A 25063-nucleotide genomic window follows, 5' to 3' on the forward strand; every position below is an offset into this window, starting at 1 on the left:
GGAGGCGCCTTACACACAGCAACGTTGCCTAGGGCCGGGAAGGGGTGTACAGTAATTGGGAATTTATAAACCGGGGGGTCAGCCCCTTTGCCCTCCACCCAGCACATTTTCGCTTCTTTTCACGAGGTTTCACCCCCCAAAATAAAAAATAAATATGAAAGGAGGCTCGAGGATTCTAGCAGCGGAGAGATGGAGGATTTATTATCCTAGCATCTTCCTTTGCTCGCAAAAGAGCCGTCCTCTTAACTCTTGGCATCTTCTCCAGGGTGGGGGCGGGGGGGGGGCGCGCGCGCGAAACTGTCCCTTGCAAGGAGGAGTGCAAAAGCAGAGGAGGGCGAGAGGGAGCTGCGCACGTGCGCTCCTTGCACCGATTGCCTGGGGAGTGTTCAGTTTTGCAGCCAGTTTCTGCCTCGTGGGCTTCGCAAGCGTTTGCTTCCTTCTCCAGGTCGGGCACTTATTTACAAAAAAACAAACAAATCCAAGCGGCAGCTCGGCGTGTGCAAGAGCGGGAGCCAAGCGCTTGCCGAACGCCCCGGATTCTCGCACTGGCCGCCGCCGCCGCCGCCGCTCCCGGGTCTGGATGAATGAGTGCCCGGGCGGAACCATTCCAGGGGCCGGGGGTGCGCGTGCATGGCGACTCCTTGGCGGGGCGGAGAGAGACGGTTCTCCCGCTGCCCTTAGAGGGACGGGGGCTCGCGCAAAGGAAAACCGGGGAAGAGAGGTTTCAGGGACCGGGCAAGGAAGGGGTTGGTGAGGGGGCGCGGGGGGCGCCGCTTTCCCCAAGCCCCAACCCTTCTCTTCTCCCCCCCCCCATGCCTTTAATGGTTCTGGCGGCGTTTAAAGGGCTCCGACCGGCTGGGGCGGGAGCAGACGCGGAGCAAGAGCGGCGGCTGGAGACGGAGGCGAGGGAGGCAGCGGGCGGGGAGCGAACGGCGGGCAGGTACAGCCGGGATCCGCGCAAACTGCCGAGGGGTTGGGGGGACCCGGAGGAGAGGAAGGAAGGGGGGCATCACCCCACACATGGCCGCCCCACTCCCCCTCCGTCGCAGCGCCGGGCTGCATCGCTTTGGAGCAACAAGGAACGCCAAGAAAAGGGTGGTTTGGTCCTGCGGGGGGGGGGATGGCGCGGGATCCCCCTCCCCTCACTGGGGTCTTTGCGAGACAGGGCGGGGGAGCCCCTGCCTGGGTCTGTGCCAGCAGCAGACGCCCCATCTGTTGCCCCCACCCCTCTTTTGTGGTGGCGCTTCTTGCACGGCTCGCCCCCCTCCGCCGGCTCCTTTCAGCCTACCGTTCAGGGAGGCTCCTCGCTGGTTTTTCTCTCCGGTTTGCGAAAGGGGCTTCCGAGCAAGTGGGCGGCCGTCACAGGAAGGAAGCGGGGCCGGGAGAAGGGGGGAGGCGAAGCGAACAGGTAAGGGAATAGGGGCGAGAATGCCAAGTCAGAGAAGACTGGCCGTTTGGAGGTGGCACCAGCTGGGTGCGTGTCTGGGTGGAAGAGATCAACTCTTTCCTTCTTCCCCGCCACACAATGATTTGGTTCCTTACCCTGGAAGAGCCCGATCCGGAGTGGAGGAGCCTGGCTAACGCCCATCACACTCCAGCTGGGCTTGCCGTGTGTGTGTGTGTGTGTGTGTGTGTGTGTGTGTGTGTGTTGGGGGGGGTCGCTTAGTAGGTAACATAGACATCACCTCGCTGGCCCCTGATCTGGCGATGCTACGCGATTTGCCGGTGGACTTGTTTGTATCTGGTCCTTTGCTTTTGTTAAAACGAAAAACAAACCCCCCCCCCTCTTCTCGTCATTTTTGGAACCAAAAAAAAATTAGTCATTTGTACTGGAGGAATTTCCAAGCATGTTATCTTGGTGGGGCTGGTGAGGATGCGGATTCTGCTGGAGGGGCCAGAATTCCTCCTGCTATACCTTTATGATGGCTGTTTGGAGTTCAAGGGAGTGGGTTTTGCGAGGAGGGGTCTCCAAGCTCTGGGAATTGGGTCAACTTGATTGATGGTGGTGTGTTCTGGAATGGAAGAGAGGAAGGAGCTCTAGGCTCTCCTGTGCCTTTAATTGAATGCATTGCTTTTTTAGAAAAAGGAGAAGGGGGGAAAAGCATTTCCTTATTTTGTTAAAAGATCTGTGAGCGAAATCCAATTGTTCCCATTTTGCAGAGTGGAAAAACTGAGATTAGGCTTACCCCTAGAGGACCTATGGCTGTGATGTTGTTTTGAACCCTGGTTTCTGAGGCCCAGTGTTGTATTTGATGGACAACTCTGAAGTGTGTGTGTAACAGGTTGGTCTCTCTCTCTCTATTGGCAGGAAGATTGGTTGATCCCAGACTGTTCCTCCTACTTGTGCTTCCCTCCCTGGTTGCAGGCGTAATAATGTATTGGGTCTTAGAATGGTTATGGTTGCTGTTCCACCCAGTGCTTCTTCCAGGCCTCTTTCTGGGAGGGGTCTGCTTATAATTCATGCCTGTTAAGGAGGGGAAAGTAGAGAAAAAGACATTGGGGAGGGGGAGAAGCTTGGTATGTGGGATGGGAGATTTCTCTCTCCTTCCTGTGAGGTGGATGATTGAGAGGCTGAGCATTTGGGTTGGGGGGTGAGGAGGAGGAGGAGGAATGAAATAGCTTGTTGGAGGAGCTGTATCAATGAAGAGCGAACCCAGCGGTCTGTGGTTTACTTGGGTTGCAGAAGGTTGCATTGAATGAAAAGGGGGGGTGTATGCACATCGGTTAGGATATTTGGAGCGACAGGCTGAGAGGCTGGTGGGTACTGATGTTATGAGGTGGTCTGCTGTGGAGCCACCATCGTGGGTGAGGCTGATTCAGTGCCTTAGTGTGGTGGGAAGGGACAAGGTGGCAGAGGGAAGCCACTGGAATGTGTGTATCGGCAGCAGGAGAGTGTGTGTAAAGATGTGGTTGTATATTACACTTATTTATTGCAGTATAGGGTTTGCATGTTTGTTCCAGTTCAGTTGAAGAATGGGGGGCAAGGTTGCTGGATGACCCTTAATTTTTTTTTTGGGGGGGGGGGAGTCCCTTCCCACCACACTTAATAGAAACCACAAAAACATAGTTTCTCCATGCCCACATACAGCTCTATACACACCCCTATTTTTAAGTATGCTCAGTGGTCTAAGCAGATGACACTGGGCTAGGCGGACTGATGATCTAATTGGCCTCCCTCACTCTGTAAGCTAAGGTGGGGGCGCTTGCAGGCTTTGTGTATGTGTGTGCGTGTATTACAGTTCTGTGATCTGTGGACAAGAAGTCCAAAATAGCATGGGAAATTGGGTAGGGATATTGGGAGGTGTTACTGTGTAATAGGTGTAGATTCAAAGCTGTGTGTCTGCATTATCTCGAGCTACTCTGTTCTCTAGATTAGACTCTATGATAAATTCTGCAAGTCTCTATCAACAAAGAGTCTTGTAGTTCCTTTAAGACTAACAAATTTGTCTTAAAAGTGTTGGTCTTTCAGGTGCCACAAGATAATGGTTTTGGCTGCAGAAGACTAGCACTGCTATCCCTGTGGGGAAGTACCACCACAGGGTATTAGGCTCAAAACAAGGCTATAACATTAAAGTGTAGAGTAGCTCTTTATTTCTCTAATTTTAAAAACATTTTCTTAGGAGAAACTGATCTGTGTTTATACCACACCTTAGAATAGTGCTGGTAGGGCCTCTGGGAAGCAGGTAAAATTGCTTCATCAACCAGCCTTTGCCCACGGCTACCAGTGGCATAGCGTGGGGGGTGCAGGGGGGCCGGCCGCACCGGGCGCAACATCTGGGGGTTAGGGTTAGGGGGCGCAAATCCACGGGTTAGGGGGCGCAAATTACTTGCCTTGCCCCGGGTGCTGACAACCCACGCTACGCCACTGACGGCTACCAGTTTGCCCATTCCTGCTTTAATGCATACTTTAGCCACCAGTTCGTACTTGCAGCCAGTGGTAAAAGGATAGATTTGCATTGCTTGCTAATGGCTGGAGCCAGTGAATTTGTAAGCTTGGGGATAGTATGTGTTCACCTGAAGTGTGAAAACTGTGATCTTGCATATGAAGGGCAGGCAGTGACCACAAATGTTTTCAGAGAGCTGTTTTGGGGATGGCATATTGACAAGTAAAGCATGGGAGCTTTCTGAAACCTGGATGGTGTGCAACATGCAGCTGAGGGCCTGTAGGCACAAGGGATCTAGTTCACACACAAAACCACAGTGCTTGGTTTCTTGTTACTTCGCCTCTTTAAGCTGAATGTGCGATGCCAGCCTAGTGAAAATCATTGTGTTTGAAGTGATGGGGAAATGTGGTTTATGGCCTACAGTTGGGGGTGGAAGGAAGGCTGCTTGACATACAGAAAGTCCCATGTTCAGTCCTTAGCATCTCCAGGCAGGACTAGGAAAGACTGCCAAACCCTGAAGAGTCTCTGCCAGTCAGTGCAGGGCTGGTTGAAGGTTGATCTCTATAAGGCAGCTCTCTATTTTCCTAGCTCATTCAGACATGCAGAGTATTGTCTTGATTATAGAATCATAGAAGAGTTGGAAGGGACCCAAGGGTCATCTAGTCCAACTGCCTGCAATGCAGGAATCTCAGCCAAAGCATCCATGACAGACGGCCATCCAACCTCTGCTTAAAAACCTCCAAGGAAGGGGAGCTCACAGCCTCCTGAGGGAGATTGTTCCACCGTCAAACAGCTCTTACTGTCAGAAAGCTTTTCCGTATGTCTAGTCAGAATCTCCTTTCCTGCAACTTGAAGCCATGGTTTCAAGTCCTCCCTTCCAGAGCAGGAGAAAACAAGCTTGTTCCACTCTCCATGTGACAGCGCTTCAGATATTTGAAGATGGCTGTCATATCTCCTCTCTGTCTCCTCTTTTCCAGGCTAAACATATCTAGCTCCTTCAACCGTTCCTCATAAGGCTTGGCTTCTAGACCCTTGATCATCCTAGTTGCCCTTCTCTGCACATGTTCCAGAGTGTGCAGATGGCTCTTTGATGATGGAGCCATCATCTATGAACCAGCCCATAAGGTCCCATTTGAATATGAGGTGAACTGGCAAGAACTTTCCATTGAAGCATTGCACATGCCCAGTAGTCAGTTTAATTGGGGCCCTGAGCCATTGCACGTCTTCTGTGAACATGCTGGGGATCTGTAGCTGAGGCAGGTTTTGCAGTGGCATGCAGTGGCTGAGGGCCCTATGTAAATGGGACTCCCATCAACATGCAGTGCAGCATGGGCAAGTTCTTTTTGCCTGCCCGTATCATTTTTCAGTGGGGCCCCACAGTATTTATTTGGAGGTGGTGCTGTGATGATGTACATAGCAAGGATCGGGGTGGTGGACTTGTCAAGTTCCAGCAGGCGCTGTTGAGAGCCAGTGTCCCAGTCCAGGGAGGTATAAGACACCTATGCAAAACACTCGCCAAGGGGAGCTGGGATGATGGTGCCCAAAGCAAGCTAAGCTCTCAAGCCCTAAGAATCAGTCCAGGTTCAAAGTATCATTGAAAGACAAGGTCAAGGTACAGTCCACGGTCAATACCAAAGGGAATACAAGCCAAGCAAGGCTGGGCACCTAGGTGCAGATTCATGGAGTTAGAGCATAGCTGCCAACTTTCAGATTTGAAAATAAGGGATCAGCAGCCTCGAAAAGAAGGGATCAGCAGCCTCACCAGTCCTGGGGACAGTCTACGGGATATCTAACAATCCGGGAAGCAGTGGGAAACGGCGCTGGTATAAGGGAATTTCCCGCAAAAAAAGGGAAGGTAGACAGCTATGAGTTGGAGCTGTTTTCTTTCCAGTAACTGGAAGGTTCAAATGGGAGACCTGATATATTCTGGCCTCCTAGACCACACCCTAACCACAGCTGCTGGTGATGAACATAAGATGATAGTGCAGGATCTGGCCAATGGCCTATCTAGTCCAGCACTCTGTTCTCAGAACGGCCACTCAGATGCTGGTCGGAAGGCTGCAAGCAGGACCCGTGCAAGAGTGTTCTCTCTTCCTGTGGTTTCCAGCAACTGGGATTCAGAAGCTTCACTGCTTCTCACCTGAAAACCTTTTGAGCCACACAGTCTGTGGACACGTCCTGTGCTATCAGTCTTCAGCCTGAACCTTTTGGTGCTGGCATTCTGGAGCCCTGAGGAGCATTTTATTCAATGGTCCTTCCCTCGGAGGATCCCTCAGAGCTAGATCCAGATCTGAGGCGTGTTGGGTTTGTCCTCTGAGGACTGTGTGTTTGGTACCAGGCCACGGCTAGGCATAATGGAATCCTTTTCAGCCTGAGGGCCAAATTCCCTCATTCACAGCCTTCCTGGGGCCACATGCCAATGGTGGGCCGAGGCAGAAGTGAAAGTGAAGGGGTAAGACGTGACCTTCGTACAGCAGCCATGCAAAATCCAGAGGTTTCCACACACACACAAACTCCATGTCTCCCTCCACCCTGGCAAGCGAGAGGCATTGCCTCAGTTCAAAGACACATTCTCGTTAGGCAAAGCGCTTGACAATGGTGTAGAGTAGGCCAGGGGTTGTGTGGCCCAGGGGAGGCTTAGAGGGCCACATTTGGCCCCTGGGCCTGAGTCTGCAGCTCCTGCTGTAGATATTGAGATATTTGTGTGGAGAGAATCCTTGGGATTGAGAAGGGAGCCACCTCTGGTTAGTGCCATCTTTGTTCGTTTTATGTGACAGGTGGCATTGCTGCCTTCAGCTTTTCTTCATTGTTGCAGGTGTGTGTGTGCGTCTCTGTGTGTGTGCATGTGATGCAAGATGCTGTGCTTGCTTCTCGATTCTGTGGGTGCTGTTTCATGCTGTGCATGGCGGGTGCTAATGAGAAGCTGCAAGGGTGTTGGAAGGAAGAAAACGAGTTCCTTGGCGGCTGTGACTCTTTACTTGGGGTGGCGGCGGGTGGGAAGTGTGGATCTCTAGCCAAGAGGTGCTGTTACGCATTTGCAGCCCCTTTCGGGAGGGGCTCCAGGGAGATTTTCAGATTGGCATTAGTAATTGTAAACCTAATTCCAGAAGACTCCCTTTATTAGCAACCCTCCAAATAAGTGCTGTGTGACCTGGCTGCCCAATCCTTCCTACATGCCTCCTGGGAAGAGAGTTCCACTCAGTGGGTCTTCACTCAATGATGGGGGGCTCTTTTCCTCTCCAGATGTTGCTGGACTGTAGCTCCCATCCACCAGCAGGGCCCGGGAGGATGGGAGTGGCACAGTACAGTGAGATCTGGAGGACCACACAAGTTCCTCATTCCTGATGTGTAGGATGGCAGCTGATTATACCCACAAAAACACATAAACATGTCATTTCTGCTGGAGGCTTTGCTTTTTGACTGCACAATGTTGGACTGGTGCTTAACCACCGTTTCCTCTTCTCTTCCCTCCCCCCACTTGCAGGCTGAATGAGCTGCCTGTGTCTGGCCCTGCCTGACCCCAGGCAACTCCCTGGTGATCATGTGGCGGCTGCTGCTTATGGCCACCACTACAGCTGTGGTCCTCCTTTCCTCGCCGCCACCTGTCCTGGGTGTGCTGTCCCCACGCACCGCCTTCACAGTCTCAGACCTGTCCCTCACACACCTGGCTGTCCACCATGACACGGGCGAGGTCTACCTTGGGGCCATCAACCGCATCCTCAAGCTCTCGGCCAACCTGACCCAGCTGCGGGCTCACACCACGGGCCCGGTGCCCGACGACCCCCGCTGCTACCCTCCGCCCGGCGTGCGACTCTGCGCTCATCGCCTGGCCCCCGCCGACAACGTCAACAAGCTACTGCTAATCGACTATGCTGGCAGCCGCTTGGTGGCCTGTGGCAGCGTCTGGCAAGGGGTGTGTCAGCTCTTGCGGTTGGATGATTTGGCCAAGCTGGGGGAGCCGCACCAGCGCAAGGAGCATTATCTTTCCGGCGGGCGCGAGCCAGACGCCATGGTTGGTGTGATTGTGGAGCAGCCAAGGGAGCCCAGCCAGTTTTTTGTGGGCACATCCATTGGGGGGCGCTCAGAGTATTTCCCCACTCTTTCCAGCCGCCGCCTGACCCCCGACGCCAGCAGTCCAGAGATGTTCAGCCTGGTCTATCAGGATGAGTTTGTCTCCTCCCAGATCAAAGTACCTTCGGACACTCTCTCGCTCTACCCGGCCTTCGATATCTACTACGTTTCTGCATTTGTCTCCGGTGGCTTTGTGTATTTCCTCACCCTGCAGCTGGACACAGCTCAGACCCCGCTGGAGCCGGCGGGAGGCCCAGGTGGTCCGGGCGTGACTGGTGGAGAGCGGTTCTTCTCCTCCAAGATCGTGCGCTTGTGTGCCAACGACACAGAGTTCTACTCTTACGTGGAGTTCCCGCTGGGCTGCTCCAAGGATGGCGTGGAGTACCGCCTTGTGCAGGCTGCGCAGCTGGCCAAGGCAGGCCGCGAGCTGGCCCGGTCGCTAGGCATCGCAGAAGGACAGGATGTGCTCTACGCCGCCTTTTCGCAAGGCCAGAAGAACCGCGCTGCCCCGCCCCGCGAGAGCCTCCTCTGCCTCTTCACGCTGGATGAGGTCAACCAGCGCATCCGGGAGCGCATCCAGTCTTGCTACCGAGGGGAAGGCCGCCTCTCCCTCCCTTGGCTTCTCAACAAAGAGCTGCCCTGCATCAACACGGTACGATGCTGCATGATTTGGACTCTCCCGCCACCCCAGTTCCTTCTTGCTAGTTTCTGTGTCTCTCCCCCCCCCCCCAAGAATAGGACACCCACTCCCCAAAATGTTGGTACTTGAGAGATGTTTGGGCCTTTTCTGCCATTCTCTCAACCTCCTTGGTGCCATTTTGCCCCAGAACTCACACGTAACAGCCCAGGAAGTCTTGTTTTGGGTCTTGTGAACAAAACCTGTTACATTTCCTCTGAAAATTGAGGCACAAACACACTTTGGATAGGGGTGAGGAGCCTGTGGCCGCCTGATGCCATTGAACTACAGTTCCCATCATCTCTGACTGCTGGCTGGGGCTGATGGAGCCCAACATCCTCTGGATGGCCACAGATTCCCCATCTCTGCTCTAGAATATAGGAGTTGCTGGGGAATAGAGTGCCATTGTGTACCCAGCTCTAGCTCTGTCATGCAGGGAAAGGGCACCCAATCCCGTTTGATGTTGACTCTCGCCTCCTTGTCTCCCTGTCTCCAGCCCATGCAGATCAATGGGAACTTCTGTGGGCTGGTGCTGAACCAGCCCCTAGGGGGGCTGCAGGTCATTGAAGGGCTCCCGCTGCTGGAGGAGAAGGCTGAGGGGATGGCCAGCGTTGCTGCCTACACCTACCGTGGCCACTCGGTTGTCTTCATTGGCACGCGTGCGGGCAACCTCAAGAAGGTGAGATGTTCTCCTTCGGTGTATGGAAAAGGGGTGGGGAGGGAGAATGTGGGAGGGTGGAAGTGGTTGTCTCCACACGAGTGTGGTTGGTTCAGTCCCCAGCATTTCCAGGCAGGGCTGGCAAGGAGCCTGCCTGCAATCCTGAAGAGATTCCTCTCAGTGTAGACAACTCTGATTCAGGCACCTTCCTATGAGACATCATGGTCTTAATCTGAGCTGGGTCTGTGTATATGAATTAGAATTCCTCAGAAGCCTCCCCTAATCGGGACCATCCTCTCTGGCACAGCTACTGTATTTTCTAGAAGAGTTTTCTGTTACTAGTGGGAGGTATGCTATCATTTTACCTTCACCAGGAAAAATAAAAATGCATTCTCCAACACGGTTTATGTGGCCAGGTCTTCTCCTTTTTTCCAGAACAGAAGGGCACATCTTGTGTAATCTCATTCAGAACTCCTAAGTGTCACTGTTAGAATTTTAAACAAAAGTCAGTGGCAGGCTGTAGAATGTGAGTGATGCATTGGCTGAGACTATATTTTTCTGCGCATTGTGACCACATATTTTGAGTACCTCTGACTATGTGCTGAGTGCCCTGTTCTTGTCACTGCAGTCTCCCTAGCTGGGCTCCACACACCTGGGCTGGCAAGGGTGGAAACAGCTTCCAGGAAATCTTAGGCACCCGCGTGCATTTCTTATTTTTAATTAATTTCACACTTCTGGTATCACATCTTCCACTTGCTGTGCTGAGAGTTGGGCAAGAAAGTGCCAAGAGAATAAAATTAGTTTATGCTAGGAGCGGCATGCTCAGGAATTGGGCCGTGCCCCATGGGATGCCAGGCAACTGTCCCACACCTCTCGCAATTACATTTTGAGGTGGGGAGGGGGTTGCAATGTGGAAACATGTCTGGCAACAGTGGTGGTCACTGGACAGACTTCTATTTCATTGGATTTCTTACTACTACTCCTCTCCGTGTCTCATGGCAGGATACAACAATATAAAAATACAATATTAAAACCAGTTAAAACAATTTCCAGTCCAAAGAACCTGGTGGGTCCTTCTATTTCAAGTGTCAAAAGTCCAGGTAAATTGCTGGATACTGTCTCCCCCCCAAAAAAACAACAACCCATAAGCCTTGATATTCTAGATCTAGCAAAATATTTCAGAGGGGCATCTGAGGAGGCATTCAATGCCCTTTCTCTTTATGGAAAACCTCTTCTCTCAACCCAACCCCCCAAGCATTGCCTGCTGTGCAGTGGGGGTGGGAGAGAAGCCGTTGTTACTTGCAGCCCCCACCCTTTGCCATTAGTTGCCACTTTGCAGAGGCTTGTGCCCAACAGACCTGGCGCATTAAATATTAACTGGGCGGCGCATGAGCTGGCGCACCCCTCCTCCATCTAGCTGGGTGGCGGCAGGGGGGGGGGTTTCCAAGTCTGAGAGAGGAGCAGAGCCAGATGGAGATTGTAATTGTGCACTGTAAAAGAGCTGGAGGGGTCAGGGGAGTGTCCAGGCATTGGGGTCGCAGAGGCTGAAGCTCAGGTAATGGTGCCTGGTGGGGCAGATGCGCCAGGGTTAATCCTCCCCGCTTTTTCCGCATGTTCCAACCTAATTTGGTTGCCTTTTGCAGCAAGTGTGTGCGTGGTTGGTGGGAAGGAGATGTTGCTGGCAGATGGGAGGCATGCGACCTAAAGCCATAAATTATCCTCAGTTAGGTTCAGGGTTCCCTTTGTCACCAGGATGTGGCCCCATAATTTACTTAAGGTAACATCTTCTATCTCTGGAGCATGTGAAGTCATAATGTGTTTCCTTGCTTGTACAGAATGCTTTCCCCTCATCATCTGTCTGCATCCCCTGCATCTGTCCGTCTCTTTATTTTATGTTATTATTTTCTTCCTTCCTCCCTAAACAGTGCCTTGGTTGTATGTCGGCTTTGGTTTCAGCCTCGCTTTCTTGCTGTGTCTCAGTCCTCACTGGACAATTGGGCTTCTATCTTTCTCACTCTCTGGGTTACCCACCATTTTAAATTGGCCCAGGGTGGGCCTTTTCGAGGTGCAATGTGGGTGCTTTAGCCTCCTGACTTCTCTGATTCTGGAGAAAACCCAACCCCAGCTGCCCCTTCCAGCTTTCTCTCTGTCCCGTGCTGCCTCCCACCCCCCACCAGCTGTGGGGTCAGTTTTGAAGTGGAAGGGTCCTTGGGAGCGTACGGGGCGTCTGGTCTTTGGGGCTGGTGGCCTGGAATTGAGTTACAGCTTGTTGTGGTGGGGGAAGACGGAGAAGAGAAATGCTGTTTAAACTCTTGAACCCCTGGCAGGGGGCATGAAGGGAGGTCACGACCCCCTTCTGTCCCTCATGCAAACGGTGGCGATTCAATTAGGATGGCAGGAGGCAGGGAGGTAGCCCCTCCGTCTGCCTCTCCATTCCCAGATCCCCCTCTGCCGCCTTCAGTACACTAATTGCCTTGTTGCTGTGCAGCCTGGAGCCTCACCCAGGGGTGACCTGCCTGTTCCCCCAGTCAAGTCTGAAAAGGACCATTATCCCGTTCCTTGGGGAAGGGAGGAGGACTCCTATCTGAGTCTCCAGCTCCACAACTGCACTGACCCCCAGGGGCCTGGTTGGTTTGTGGGGGAGGCTCAATGGGGCTTTGTTGGCCAGGATGAAAGCTCCTTTGAGCAATCTCCTGGGGGCAAGTGTGTGTGTGTGTGTGTGTGTGTGTGTGTGTGTGTGTGTGTGTGAGAGAGAGAGAGAGAGAGAGAGAGAGAGAGAGAGAGAGAGAGGGAGGGGGAATCTTCCCCATTGTAGGTATTTTCTTCAGATGTGGAAAAGAAAGCATCCTTCCGTTCTGCCCCTGGGCTCCACCTGAAGCCCATGAGGCTACCACATCACTCCAGGGCAGGGGGTAGCCAGTGTGGTGCCCCTTTGGTTGTTGCGGACTCCATCTCCCATCAGCCCCTGCCAGCATAGCCACTAGTGAGAGATGATGGGAGTTGTAGTCAAGCAACATCTGGAGGCTTCCTCCACTCTAGAAGATCGTTCCACTCAGTCTCCCACCACCTGTCCTAGGGGCAACTTGTCTCTTTCCCAGACCACACGCAATGGGCACTTCTAATGGAGTTGTGGTTGTGTAGTGTGGTGGCAAATCTTGAGCATTATGAACCTGTGAGGGGGGGGATTCACTTCCATCTGTTGCCTCTCCACTGCCCACTCTTCTCTCCCCTCCCAAACTTGCCAGATGCCTATGAGATGATTTTGTAGAGTTTGCACAGGTTCCAAGGACTGTACTCAGTGCTGGATTTACATATAAGCTAAACAAGCTATAGCTTAGGGCCCCACTCTCTTGGGGGCCCCCAAAAAATTGAAAGAAGAAAAAAACCCTGGATGTACATTTCCAAAATATAAGATAAAAAACAAATAAAATACAGCAACAGTGTTTTGTGTTGTGTAGGCTCCTATAACGTAAGTCATAGGCCGCGCCTGCTATGTAAAGGGCCCCATTACCTTCAGTAGCTTAAGGCCTCATAAACCTAAATCTGGCCCTTGACTGTAGTCTTCCCTTTTTTACTTCATACTTTTTAGGAGAGCTTCGAATAAAGACAATCTATGTTTCCTTCCCTTCTGTTTCTGTGTCTGTTTTGGAAACATAGATGCTTGTGACCCAGTTGTCCTTATTTATTGGGAATGTGGTATTTTATACCTGTTCCTGGCAATTCATTGGTGTGTTTTTTTAACATTGTAAATAAGCAGTGGAGTCTCTCAAGTTTCACCCCCCAGCCCCAGGTCTCTAGGAGCTGTGTTTACACTTCTCTGTGTTTATACATGTGTGCTTCTGCACAGAGGGACACACACAGAGCTGCCGAACCTCTTCCATCCCTCTCCCATTACTCTCTCTCCAGATTATAAATGTTGCTGAATGCGATTAAGGCTGCAATCCTTTGGGGATATCGTGGGTCTGACTTCTGAGTAAACTTCATTAGGGTTGCTCTGTACATTCTCCTCATTATAGAATAGCAGCAAACAGATCTATTTCATGATTGAACTTTTATTGGGTTTTAGAAGGAGGAAATGGTTCTGTTCAGTTTATTCACACACCGCTTTGGAAGCCAGTGCAGGCCAGGCTATTTATCGAGGTTATTTTTAGACTGCTTTTCAGTCCTGTCAGATTCCTGAAGTACGGATACAATAAACTATGTTAACAATTCAAAATAACATTACAAGGAGGGAGGGAGAGAGTGAAATGAAGCAGCCCTGCGTGGGATTTACTGGTCAGGGGAAGGGCCGCTATCCAAGCCTGGAACATCTTTCAAGACCCAGGTAGGTAGCAAAACAATCATAGTGGGTGGGGTAGGGGGAAAGCACCTGGAGTCAACTTCTACCCCCAGAGTTCTTCAGTCATGGGTCCCCAGGTGTTGTTGGGCTACAACTCACAACATCCCAGGCCAGCTTAGCCAACAGTTGGGGTGACCAGGGTTGTAGCCCATCAACATCTGGGGACCCAAGGCTGAAGAGCAGTGCTCTGCCCCATTCCTCCAACCTTTTCTCTTTCCACTGGGCCTTCTTCTGGGCTGTCTTTGAATTCTAATGCTTCACGGGAAATCCAGGTCATAGGTGAATCAATTATATTTAATGTTTTGCACAGTGTTTCAAAGTTATCGTTGTTTTAAGATCAATTTGGAAACCATTAATATTGGGCTGGCTTGACCATGGAGCTGCTGGGCAGTTAAGTGGCTCAAGCCATAAAAGGCCACATCCCATTATCAATTTTAGAAGTGTTCTGAAACTCTTCAGGAAGAAGCATGCATCCTGATGGTTGTGGAACCAATTCTGGCTGTTGCAGAATAACAAAATGTTTTTTCTTTAAAAGAGAGGGGTATTTTGCCTGTATGTCATTCAGTGCAGGTGTGGAGAACCTGTGGCCTGCCAGATATTGTTGGACCCCTGACTCCCCAGTGGTCCGGGATGGTGGGAGATGTCATCTGACAAAATATGGAGGGTCACAGGTTCGCCAACCTGTCCCAAAAGTTCAGAATGCTATTTTTAAAAGTCATACCACTAAATACTGTATGTACTGCAAAGTAACACGTCTTTCCTTTTACCCATTCAAAAATGCAAATGTCAAATAGTTGAGTAACTGTCAAAATCAATGACTTTTGGTGGTTTTTTTAGTAAAGTGGATTTTAAGAAAACATAGTGGGACACTACAGGGTTGAAGAGAGGGACAACATGCTCTGTCTGCAAAGTGACATTAGGCTCTAGGCCACATTCAAGCTCTGGGGCCATTTTGGAAAGTGCCTTGCAAGTTCCATCTGGGCTCTGTGAGAGAGTATTTCCTGGGTAATTTGCCCAATGCATACTGTACAACTTCCCCTGTGATATGCAGCTAGTAGCTGGAAGTGAAATATTTTTGCACAAAGTGGTCCAAACCAGTGCTAATGGGGGGTTCTGTGCACAGTGGCTAATACAGAAGATTAAATGGGTCTGTGCCTTGGTGAGAGGAAGCTTGTGAGGAAGGGGTTATTAGATTTATGAAAATTCTCAGGTCTTATGACTCACTTCCAGAAATTGTACAAAGTTCTGCTGTATGACTTTTGAATTTACCAGTAACCATATTAGTAATTCAGATTTTTTTGTTGACTTTATTATTTGAAGTATCGAAATAAAACCAAGATAGTAGTCTCTATTTTAGCTTGCAAAAGCAACCATGTCCCTTGGAAAAACAGCCTAAGACAAAGAAACGGGAACATTAATCACAAACTCCCTTTTGCATGGAAGAAATTTTGATTAACTTCTGCAATTCTCCTCTTGTGTTCAAATCTTATGCCTATTTTTAATTTGCAAAGGCAAGCAGAATGACAAAATTGCAAAGAGCAAGCTTTCATAGAGCAAAATTACTAGTTCGGTAGCAGCACAGCAGTGGCTGATCTCTGCCCCATCGGAAGCCCTAACAGCTAGCTCTGGTCGGGGCAGCAGGTGGGAGCTGCTTTAAAAAAATATATGTATTTCCTTTTTCTTTTGCTGCATCAGTTCCAAGCTCACACAGCTGAATGGCTGTGTGAGATCTGGCCCATCAGAGGGTGCATGGGGGTTTGGATCCCGCAGATCCAAAACCACTGGCGCCTTGCTCCATTTTGTGGTTTTCTTCTACTATGGATGGAGAACGTCTGCTGATGGGTGGGCCTCCATAGCGGCAGAGGCCTACAGATTCCAGTGGATGGTTGATTTCACTTCATCAGGGTTAGGATTGCACTATCAGTTTTGCTAACAAATAGTAAAGGTGTTAAAAAAAATAAAATAGTTGAATTGCTTCACACAACACCTCTCCTTCCCCAGTTCCAGGTCCTATTGCCATTGCTGCTACCACCACCCGCCCACATTGCTTCTGTGGGCAAATAGTAGTCACTAGTCCATCTCAGGGGGCTAGATTTGGCCTTGCATCCTTTGCACTGACCCTCTTCAGCAGGACTGACATGCCTGTAGAAGATTCAAATACACGTGCTTAAATATATATGCTGCAATATCGTCTTGAAGGTATCCAGCGGTGGATGCACCTTTGGATCTCTTTGCTTTGCCCCTCCCAAATTGCAAACTTAAAAGTACGCCACCTCCCTTTAAATAGGCAGAGCTGTTAATCTTTGGAGACTCCCAAATGTATAATTCGGTGTGGGGTCTTGTGCATAGCACAGACTGTTAGATTACGGAGAATTTCAGCAGCTATGTAATCCAGACCCTTCAAAAACATTCTTGTGGTGCCTGATTGCTTTTTCAGTACAAAATTTCTCATAAACTATATACTTCAGGGCATGTAGTCAACTAGGCGCATTTATTCATTCATTCATCCATCCATCCATCCGTCCATCCATTCCCTCATTCATTCCCTCCAGTTTTTGCCATTCCAAGCAGCTTGCAAGATAGGTGCTTTACTGAGTCCAAGGTTGCCTGCCACATGTTGCTAGTGGATTTCCTTTGGCATTAGTGAGGCACACTTTGTGCAGGTATACTACACTGGGAGGGGTGTTTACAAAGATGAAAGCAAATACCATTTTCATTTGACAAATGGGGAACTGTGGATTAGGGTAACAATTAGCTCTGGGTTTGTTTGTTTGTTTGTTTGTTTGTTTGTTTGTTTTTAAACCACTCTTCAAGTGGTGAAGGGTGTGCACCCTTCAGGTGTGTGTGTTTATGTGTGTACAGACTGAACCTTTGCTGTGATTTTTAATGCATGCAGCCTTCATAACTTTCACAGGAAAATGAATTGTCTGTGGTATATGTGCACCAGCATACAGCACCCAAAATATGCAGCCATCTTGGAGACGGTGGTTTATCCAGCCAGTGTATGACTGAAATTTTTACCCAGATGCAGTGCTCTTTTCAGCAGGCTCCATGGTTTGGGATAAACATTTGACCACCAGGTTTAGCAGCTAAACCTGCAAAAGGCTTTTGTCTTTTGGGGTGGGGTGGGGGACTTCTGAATGTCCTGTTGCCAATTCCTATGTTGCTAATTCCTTCAATCTCATGGTTCACAGTTCCTCCAAGGAAACAATATCCCACTTCTGACACCACATACAAAACGTTTCCTTATCAGCTCTGTAACTCCCCGTGGCACAAAATACTCCACTATATTTGTCTGTTGCCCTTATAACAGATAAAAACGTGAGGTTGGGAGCATGACTTGCTGCAGTGCCACCCAGCGAATCAGAAGAGTGCCAAACTGCAATCTGAACCCAGCTTCAGGCTTTACCCTACCACACCTTTTCCTTTGCCAACAAAGCCCAATTTTTCCAACCCCCCTCAAATACTGGATTGTGACCTGAGGAAGCTTGTGGTGGTGAGAAGAGAAGAATCCCCTTTAGACTTGGCATAAAGCTGCTCGTGCGCTTGCACTCCTCAGGTCCGTGTGGACAACCCCAAGGAGGCACATCTCTACGAGTCTGTTCCTGTGATGCCTGGGGAGCCGCTGCTGCGCGACATGGTCCTGAGTCCGGACCAGCGCCATCTCTACTTGCTCAGCCAGAGACAGGTCGGCCTCAGGGAGAGGGGAGAGGGATGGAGAGGCTTCTGTCACACTGCAGCTGAGAGGACAGACCCCTGAGGGGGCCGCATTCTCTTGTGGGCAAACTTCCAGGGGCCACGTGACAGTGGTGGGCGGGGCCAGAGGCAAAAGTGGGTGTGGTCAGGGGAAAAAGTGGGGTGGGGCAACAGGCCTGACTTTTGCTTTCCTACTACATTTCAAATCACAGGCAAGGAAGAGGTATTGTCAGTGTTCAATAGCAGGGCAGAGGCCCTCAAGGAAGGTGGGTGGGGAGAGCAAGAGCTGTATTGAGAGCAAGAGCTGTAGAGCTGCATTTGTGTCCTGGTCCTGAAGTTCTCCACTCCTGATCTAACTGGTACTGTTTTTTTCCAATTTGATCCAGGCCTTATGCTGGAACATTAGGCGATGAGTGCAAGAAGGCTTGTGAATAATTATTTTCCATCAGAGTAATTTCTGAGCAATTACAGCCACCAGCACCCAACACTTCTGGGGTTAGAGAAATGGGTCTTCCCACTTATAAAAGGCACACATCCCAGACACATTTTTTTGCACTCAGTGCTAAGAGCAGGGCAATTTGACTCTGCATATATTTCACTGTGTTTAAAACATGCCTATTAAGAGGAACTAGTTGGTATTTTATCCTGCTAAGTGGGGAGGGGAAATCTCTAGTGCATTATTAGGGACAACAGGTGGAAAAGGGGTGTTTGGGGTTTGTGTGGTTCTTGGCAAAACTTTTCTCCGGAGAGACAAGATCCCTAAAACTGCAAAGAGGCAAAACCTGCTTTTTTTGTGGAGGAGGGAGCTGTGAAATTTGACATTTGGGATGGAATCACAATGCTGCCTGTGAAACAGGATCAGATGCTGAGGTTAAGAGTATGATTTCTGCGGAAGAGGCTTGTAGGAGTTGGGGTTAGGGCTACTGGGAAGATGGGTGCTGTGCAGAGCTGCCAGCTTTCCCCACTCTTTATCAGAGTATTGTGCAGTTTAATAGCAGGCAGAAATTCAACAGGTGCCTTCCCCAGTACCAGAAACCTGCACCTGCTGGATTTTGACTTTGTTGTGGATCTGCTCAAGGCACAGACGCTTTGCTGGAGGCAGCGGTGGAAAGGAATAGCAACCCTGATACCTAGTGATTCTGATGAGGAGAAGGAAGGCCTTGTCTAATTACTTAGCCTTTCCCCTCAGGTGGTCCGGCTCCCCGTGGAAAACTGTGAACAGTACTCGTCTTGTGCTGAGTGCCTGGGCTCCAGAGACCCACACTGCGGCTGGTGCGTCCTGCACAACAGGTGAGAGAATTTCCTACCACGCACTACCGGCCCCCCGGAAGAAGCCTTGTACAGGCTGGCAGGCGAAGAATCCATGATCTGACACCAGCACCCCCTTCCCTCAAAAATGCTGCTTTATTTTCCCGCCCGATGTTGGGGGATCAAGTAGGGAGGTGGCAGCCCAGTGTGAGACCCCCTCTCTCCTCCCTCCTGCTGTGGCCTCCCTCCCTCCTCCTCCCCCTTATCTAGACTCTGCAGGAGCCTTAATCCTATTAAATCTGCCAGCACTGAGCTGACTAGGAGGAAGAGTTAGAGGGGGTTTTGGGGAGGGGGAGAGGGGGAAGAAGAAGATAGCAGCGGTTGTCCCTCCAAGAGAGTGGGAGGTGGTGGGTTTTATTTCCTGCTCTCCTCCACTCCCACAACCCATCACTCCATGGCATATTGAGCAAGGCAGCAGGGGGGAGAGCAGGGGGTGTCTTCTGAGCCCCCGCCCCCATTGAAAGCAAGTTTGAGTTTCATCCTCCCTCCCTGCAGCAACAATGCCTCCTGTCTCCCCTGCGTTTTATATCACCCCACCCTGCAGGAGGCAGAGCGGAGCCAGAGCAGGGCGGGGGGAGAAGATGGGGCAGAGGGCAGCCCCACCCTGCCAGCCACGGCTGAGTCTCTGCTAGCAGATGTTTCCCTCCTGCCTTTACCCTCCCTCTTCCCTCCCAATTCCCTATCACTGCCTCAGCACCTGGCGCAGCAACTTGCACCTCCTAGCTTAATATAGAATTATGTGATAATACTTGGAGGGGGGTGAAGAAAGAGTGAGAACGGAGGTGACACCCCCCCCACACACACACAGTAGTATTGGGTTTGGGGAGTGGAGAGGGAGGGAGAGAGAGAAAGAGAAATAAGAAGTAGTGGGAGCTGCTGATTCTCTTAGGACTGCTCCTCCACTCCTGAGCCAATTCTTTCCCCCCACTTGCAATCCTCTGCTCTCTGAATCAGCCACGGAGGGAGTTAGGAGAGGGCAGAAAATTCCTCTTTCCACACTCCCCAGCATGGTCTCTCTCTTCCTTGACTGGCAGTGTGAGTTTTGCTTGCTTTCTCGCTTCACTCTCCCTCCTGCCAACCCTTGTTGGGGGGTGGGCAGCATTTCACTCTAGCCTCCCTGAGCCCCTTGGAGAGGAAAAGCGGGATATAAATCTAATAAACAAACAAACCCTTCCTCAAGGCAGGCATCTCCACCCCCAGCTCCCCAAGCTCCTTTGGTTCCTTCCAGCACTGACAAGCCTAACAAGCCTCCAGGGCCCTGGAGGGGAAGCAGTAGCTTCCTCGCCACCCCCACCCCCCCGCACGTGTGTGCACACCTAACACACCTGAACTGCTGAGCCTTCTCTGGCTTCTGTTTCCACCCCCATCTCCCTTGCCAACTCTTCCCCTGCCAAAAGCTCCTTCTCCTTCTGTGCTGCTTTCTGTTGCCAGATCAGAAGATAGTCTGCTCCGCTGAGTGCTTTGATAAGAAGTTCTGTTCCTCTAGTAGCGGGTCCCTGTGAGCTTTTTCTCCCCACACCCAGCCCAGGCCCCTTGGTGGCATCAGTGGCCGAAGGGGGCAGAATGCAAGGCAGTGAAAGCATCCTTTGCTTTCCCTCCTCCCCAAGCTGCCATGTTTCTGTTGCTGCTCAGGTGTTGCAGAGAGAGCGAGTGTCCCCGCGCTGCAGAGCCTCACCGTTTCACAGCATCTCTGACTCAATGTGTGCGGCTGCTTGTTGAGCCCAACAACATCTCGGTGACAGAGCCCAGCATTGTGGTGAGTCCTGTGTACACCCCTTGCGCCCGCCTGGATTTTTGGCTTTCTGTTCTCCTGTGTTTCTTTGGCAAGGAACCTCTTCTGTGTTTGCGGGTGGTGAAGTGGGAAGATATTGACCCTGCCCCTCTTTCTAAGGAGGGGTCCTTTCCTTAGGCTTGTGTTCTCTGAAGAATATATGCCACAGTGACACAGTCCTGAGCTACATCCCGTTTCGATTGCTGTAACCTGCTGTATGTGAGACTCTCTTTGAAAAGTGCTAAGAAACTCCCAGCTGGCCCAAAAAGCTCCAGCTAGATTGTTGACCAAAGGTGGTTAGAGGGCACAGACCCTTCCCTTGTTCTACAGCAGCTCCAGTGCCTACTAGTCTGTTTCCGGGCACAATTCAAAGTGCTGGCTAGGACCTGTTTAGGCCCAAGATATCCAAAATGGCCAATGTAAATACTAGGCTCAATTTCCTAGCCTGGAGTTGTACTTGCGACGCCCTTTGAAGACAGTCATCAGACAGTCTGCTGGCAATTGTTTTCTTTTATGACTCACCAACTACATTGACTATAGAATTATTTGCAAACTGCACCAGTAAGCTAGCTTAATTGGTTGAGCCCCACAACTGGTGTGTGGCTTAATTACCACTTTCCTTCACCACCATTCCAAGCTCTGGTACCAGCTGTTCAGGTTTGTACCCGAGACACTCTGTGCTTTATGCCAATTGGGGCCAAGGCCGTGAGGCTGCTGAGACTGCAGGGACTTGGCCATGCAATCCAGATTCATAAGGATCTCCAGGTGAGTCACTGAATAAGGTTTCCAGCAGTCGGAGGGCAGGCCTTCAGTGCCCTGCATAGCTTCTTGCTTTGTGCCACCCAACCCAGCTCATAGAAACAAAACTAATTTTGCAAAATACTAATGTTTGCAGAAAGTGTTTTGTGAACTAAGATAATTAGGCATGGAAATTTCTTCTTCACCTCTATAATTTATGCATGCTGCAGAGTTATCTTGTGGCATAAAATGTGTCAGGGGGCCTGTAGAGCACGGGTCACCAATGCAACACATGCACCCACAGAAGGTTTTCTTGGCACCCAGAAGATCTCTTTCCCCTCCCCTCCCCTGCTGAAATTCAGCTTGAATGAAGCATTCTGTTGTAGCCAATAGAACAGGGGGCAGAATGTCCTTGATTGCAGTGTGTGCGTGGTGCCCATGCCAGTTTATCCAGTTTGCAAATGTGCTCATGGGCTGAAAAGTGACCCCTAGTGTAGAGAATACACACACGGTGCCCTCCTCCTTCCCTTGGATATAATTCCCAAACATTTTAATCTGTCTAGTGACTGTCTAGTGACTGCCCTCTCTTGGGCTGTGTTTTCAGCTTCAGCTTACTGTCCACAATGCCCCAGACCTGACGGCCGGTGTGATCTGCTCCTTTGAGAGCCTTGGAGAGAGCGAGGGGCAACTGCAGGTGGACGGAGGGATCCGATGCCTTTCTCCTACATTGAGGGATGAGCCCCCTGGGGAATACGGTGAGCGCTTGGAGGTGGGGAGGGAAAGTTGGTGAAGCAGAGTGGTTCTAAGAGACTGAGCTATGAGCTGGGAGGAAGTTTCTAATCTGCATGAACATGCTACCTAGGTTTGTTTTTGTTTTCTTACATTTTTTTTTTGTTCTCATTTTGTATTTTAATGTTGTGAACTGTCCCATGATCTTTGGATGAAAGGCAGTACAAAAAATAAATAATAACAACAACAGGTGGCTATGGAGTAACCACTGTCTATCCTAGCCCCTGACTCCCCAGCCTTTCTCACTGTGATATGCAGTAACACTGACCTGCTTTACAAGGCACATCCACGCAAGACATTCAAAGCATTCTTAAAAAGGTAAAGGATCCCTGACAACTAAGTCCAGTTGCAGATGACTCTGGGGTTGCGGCGCTCATCTCGCTTTACAGGCCGAGGGAGCTGGCGTTTGTCCTCAGACAGTTTTTCCGGGTCATGTGCCCAGCATAACTAAGCCGCTTCTGGCGCAATGGAACACCAAAACCAGAGCAGGGCACGGAAACGGCATTTGCCACATTTTTCGCTCTATAAGGCGCACCAGACCATAAGACGCACCTAGTTTTAGGAGGAGGAAAACAAGAAAAAAAATATTCTGAATCTCAGAAGCCAGAACAAGAGGGATCACTGCAGCGATCCCTTTTGCGGTTCTGGCTTTTGGGATAGCTGCGCAGCCTGCATTCGCTCCATAAGACGCACACACATTTCCCCTTACTTTTTAGGAGGGAAAAAGTGAATCTTATAGAGCAAAAAATATGATACCTTCCCACTGGAGCAGTACCTATTTATCTACTTGCACTTTTGGGCATGCTTTTGAACTGCTAGGTTGGCAGGAGCTGGGACCGAGCAACAGGAACTCACCCCGTCGTGGGGATTCGAACCGCTGACCTTCTGATTGGCAAGCCCAAGTGGCTCAGTGGTTTAGACCACAGCGCCATCCGCATTCTTATACCACCGTAAACAGTCATGGCTTCCCCCAAGTTTCCAAGGAGTGGTGGGAATTGTTAGGAGACCATAATCCCTGCAGAGCTACAGCTTCCAGAGTTCATTGGGAAGAGTGACTGGTTGTTAAATCACTCTACGAATTGTAGCTCTGTGAGGGAAATCGGGGTCTCATAAAAGCTCTCAACACCGTTAACGAATCACTGGATTCTTTGGGGGAAGCTATGGCTATTCAAAGTAGTATAAGAGTGCTTTAAATGTATGGTGTGCTTGTGACCACAATGTCATAATGATTACAACGCTATTTTGTATGTGAAGCACTTCAGAATGTGCTGCATTTGCTGCTGCTGCTAAAATGGAGGAAAGGTTGGGACCCAAACAGCACTTCAGCAGGGGACCCTCTTTAAATCATAAGCTTGCACTCATGGGCTGAGCTGTCAAGATCACTCAGTACAGACTGGCTACCACTCTGGTGCTTCCTTTCCCATTTGCAGCTGGAGGTGTTCAGAAAATGGTAATTGAACAGAATTCTTCCCTCTCCGCCCACATCCAGACACAAACTTTGTAAATCGGATGCTTATGCTTATGAGAGAGGAGCTTCATCTGCTTTCCTAATTTTGAGTGTGTAACTTCAAGTTAATGTAGAATGTGATCTTGCAAACAGATGCTTACTGATCTCTCTCCTTTCCAACCCCCACCCACCCAATACCAACTCAGGTGATGTTCGCACTGTTAGACTCCGACTTCTCTCAAAGGAGACAGGTGTTGAATTCGCCAGCACTAATTTTGTCTTCTACGACTGCAGCCTTCTGCGCACGTGAGTTTTGACCCTGGGGCCATAATCTCCCTTCTTCAGACCCCAGACCTGGTCCCAGCTTTGAGCAACTGTCCCCTCGCCCCAAGACAATGCTCCTTAGCCTTGATTTCTTCTCTTTAGGAAGAGCTCTGGTCTGGCAAACTAAAAGCCTATCCAGCCAACATCCTGCTGCCCAAAATGGCCACGCAAACGCTCCTAGGAGTTCTTAAGTCTTATCTTACCCATAAAGCACCCTTTTGCTAAGGACATCTATATGACATTACATTTGTGTTGTAAATTGCCCTGTGGTCTTCTGACAAAGGGCAGTATATAAATTTACTAAATAGTATATAAATTTACTAAATAGTAATAATAATAGTATTCTGCTGGGAGCTGCCCAGAGTGGCTGGGGAAACCCAGCCAGCCAGGTGGGCGGGGTATAAATAAAATACTACTACTACTATTACTACTACTAATAATAATCTGTGAACTCCAGCTGGGAAGCCAGGTCCCACGACTTGCATCGTGGGCTAATCTAAAATGGGCGACCCAGCCAGATGGGCGGGGTATAAATAATAAATTATTATTATTAAATTATTAACATAATAAGTTTTGATATGTGCTGAAAGCCACCCAGAGTGGCTGGGGTATTAATAATGATGATGATGATGATAATAATAATAAATTTGAATATATGGTGAATAAATAATCAGTGGATCCCCAAATGCATGTTTGGGTTAAAGGTGGGTTGAAAACAAGGAAGAAAACTAATGTAAAGGCTGAGTTACCTTTTCCCTCTTCAGCAAGTGCTCCCCCCCGCCCCCCCCGGGCTTCCTTCTACCATCTTTTACAGCTGTGTTTCCTAAAGTGGGTGATATCGCCCCCTGGGGGGCACTGGGATGATCCAGGGGGGCGGGGTGGTAGTAGCCTTGGATGCTATTGGGGGGCATTGAATAAAAATAAGGGTGGTAGAAGCATAAAGAAAGAAGAGAATTTTGAAAAACGATTTGTACATGACACTTTCCGCCAGGTTGGGCACCGTTGCAGGATAGCGACCACGCCTCCCCTGGATCCAGCGGGGTTTTCCTGGGCTTGGCTAAACACTTTTTGGCTTCACCCAGGCCTGGGAAGTGGATTGCAGCTATAGTACAAACGTTTTTAATTGCATTTCCTTCATCATATTTAGTGGAACATGGCTTCAGTGTGGTCACAAATCTGTTAACTAAAAAATGAAACTGACTTCAAATAGCTAATCATGGTAATTTAAGGATGCTGCTGACAAAAATAGACTCCAACATTAATAAATTGATAGCAGTTCACCAGGTTCAGCCTTCTCATTACTATTATTTTTAATATTATTTGTAATTTTTATTTTCATATTATCCTTCGTTATCTAATTTT

General features: G+C 49.9%; 1 protein-coding gene across 3 annotated transcripts in view; it reads left to right on the forward strand.

Moving 5' to 3' along the window:
- The window catches only part of PLXNA3 (plexin A3), a 70298-nt gene that overhangs the window by 762 nt on the left and 44473 nt on the right, over positions 1-25063 (forward strand). For 2 of the 3 annotated variants that reach the window (XM_081177182.1, XM_081177184.1), the window contains exons 1-8: positions 837-940; positions 7369-8607; positions 9128-9310; positions 17188-17316; positions 18514-18614; positions 20265-20388; positions 21746-21896; positions 23584-23683. In XM_081177182.1, the coding sequence (XP_081033308.1) occupies positions 7426-8607; positions 9128-9310; positions 17188-17316; positions 18514-18614; positions 20265-20388; positions 21746-21896; positions 23584-23683 (1970 nt within the window). In that variant the 5' untranslated portion in view covers positions 837-940; positions 7369-7425. Of the gene's footprint in view, positions 1-836; positions 941-7368; positions 8608-9127; positions 9311-17187; positions 17317-18513; positions 18615-20264; positions 20389-21745; positions 21897-23583; positions 23684-25063 lie in introns of those variants that run through there. The other variant, XM_081177183.1, reaches the window with a different exon arrangement.

The sequence above is a fragment of the Podarcis bocagei genome (genome assembly GCF_964188305.1).
Source record: "Podarcis bocagei genome assembly, chromosome: 17".
In the NCBI taxonomy this organism is placed as follows: Eukaryota; Metazoa; Chordata; class Lepidosauria; order Squamata; family Lacertidae; genus Podarcis; species Podarcis bocagei.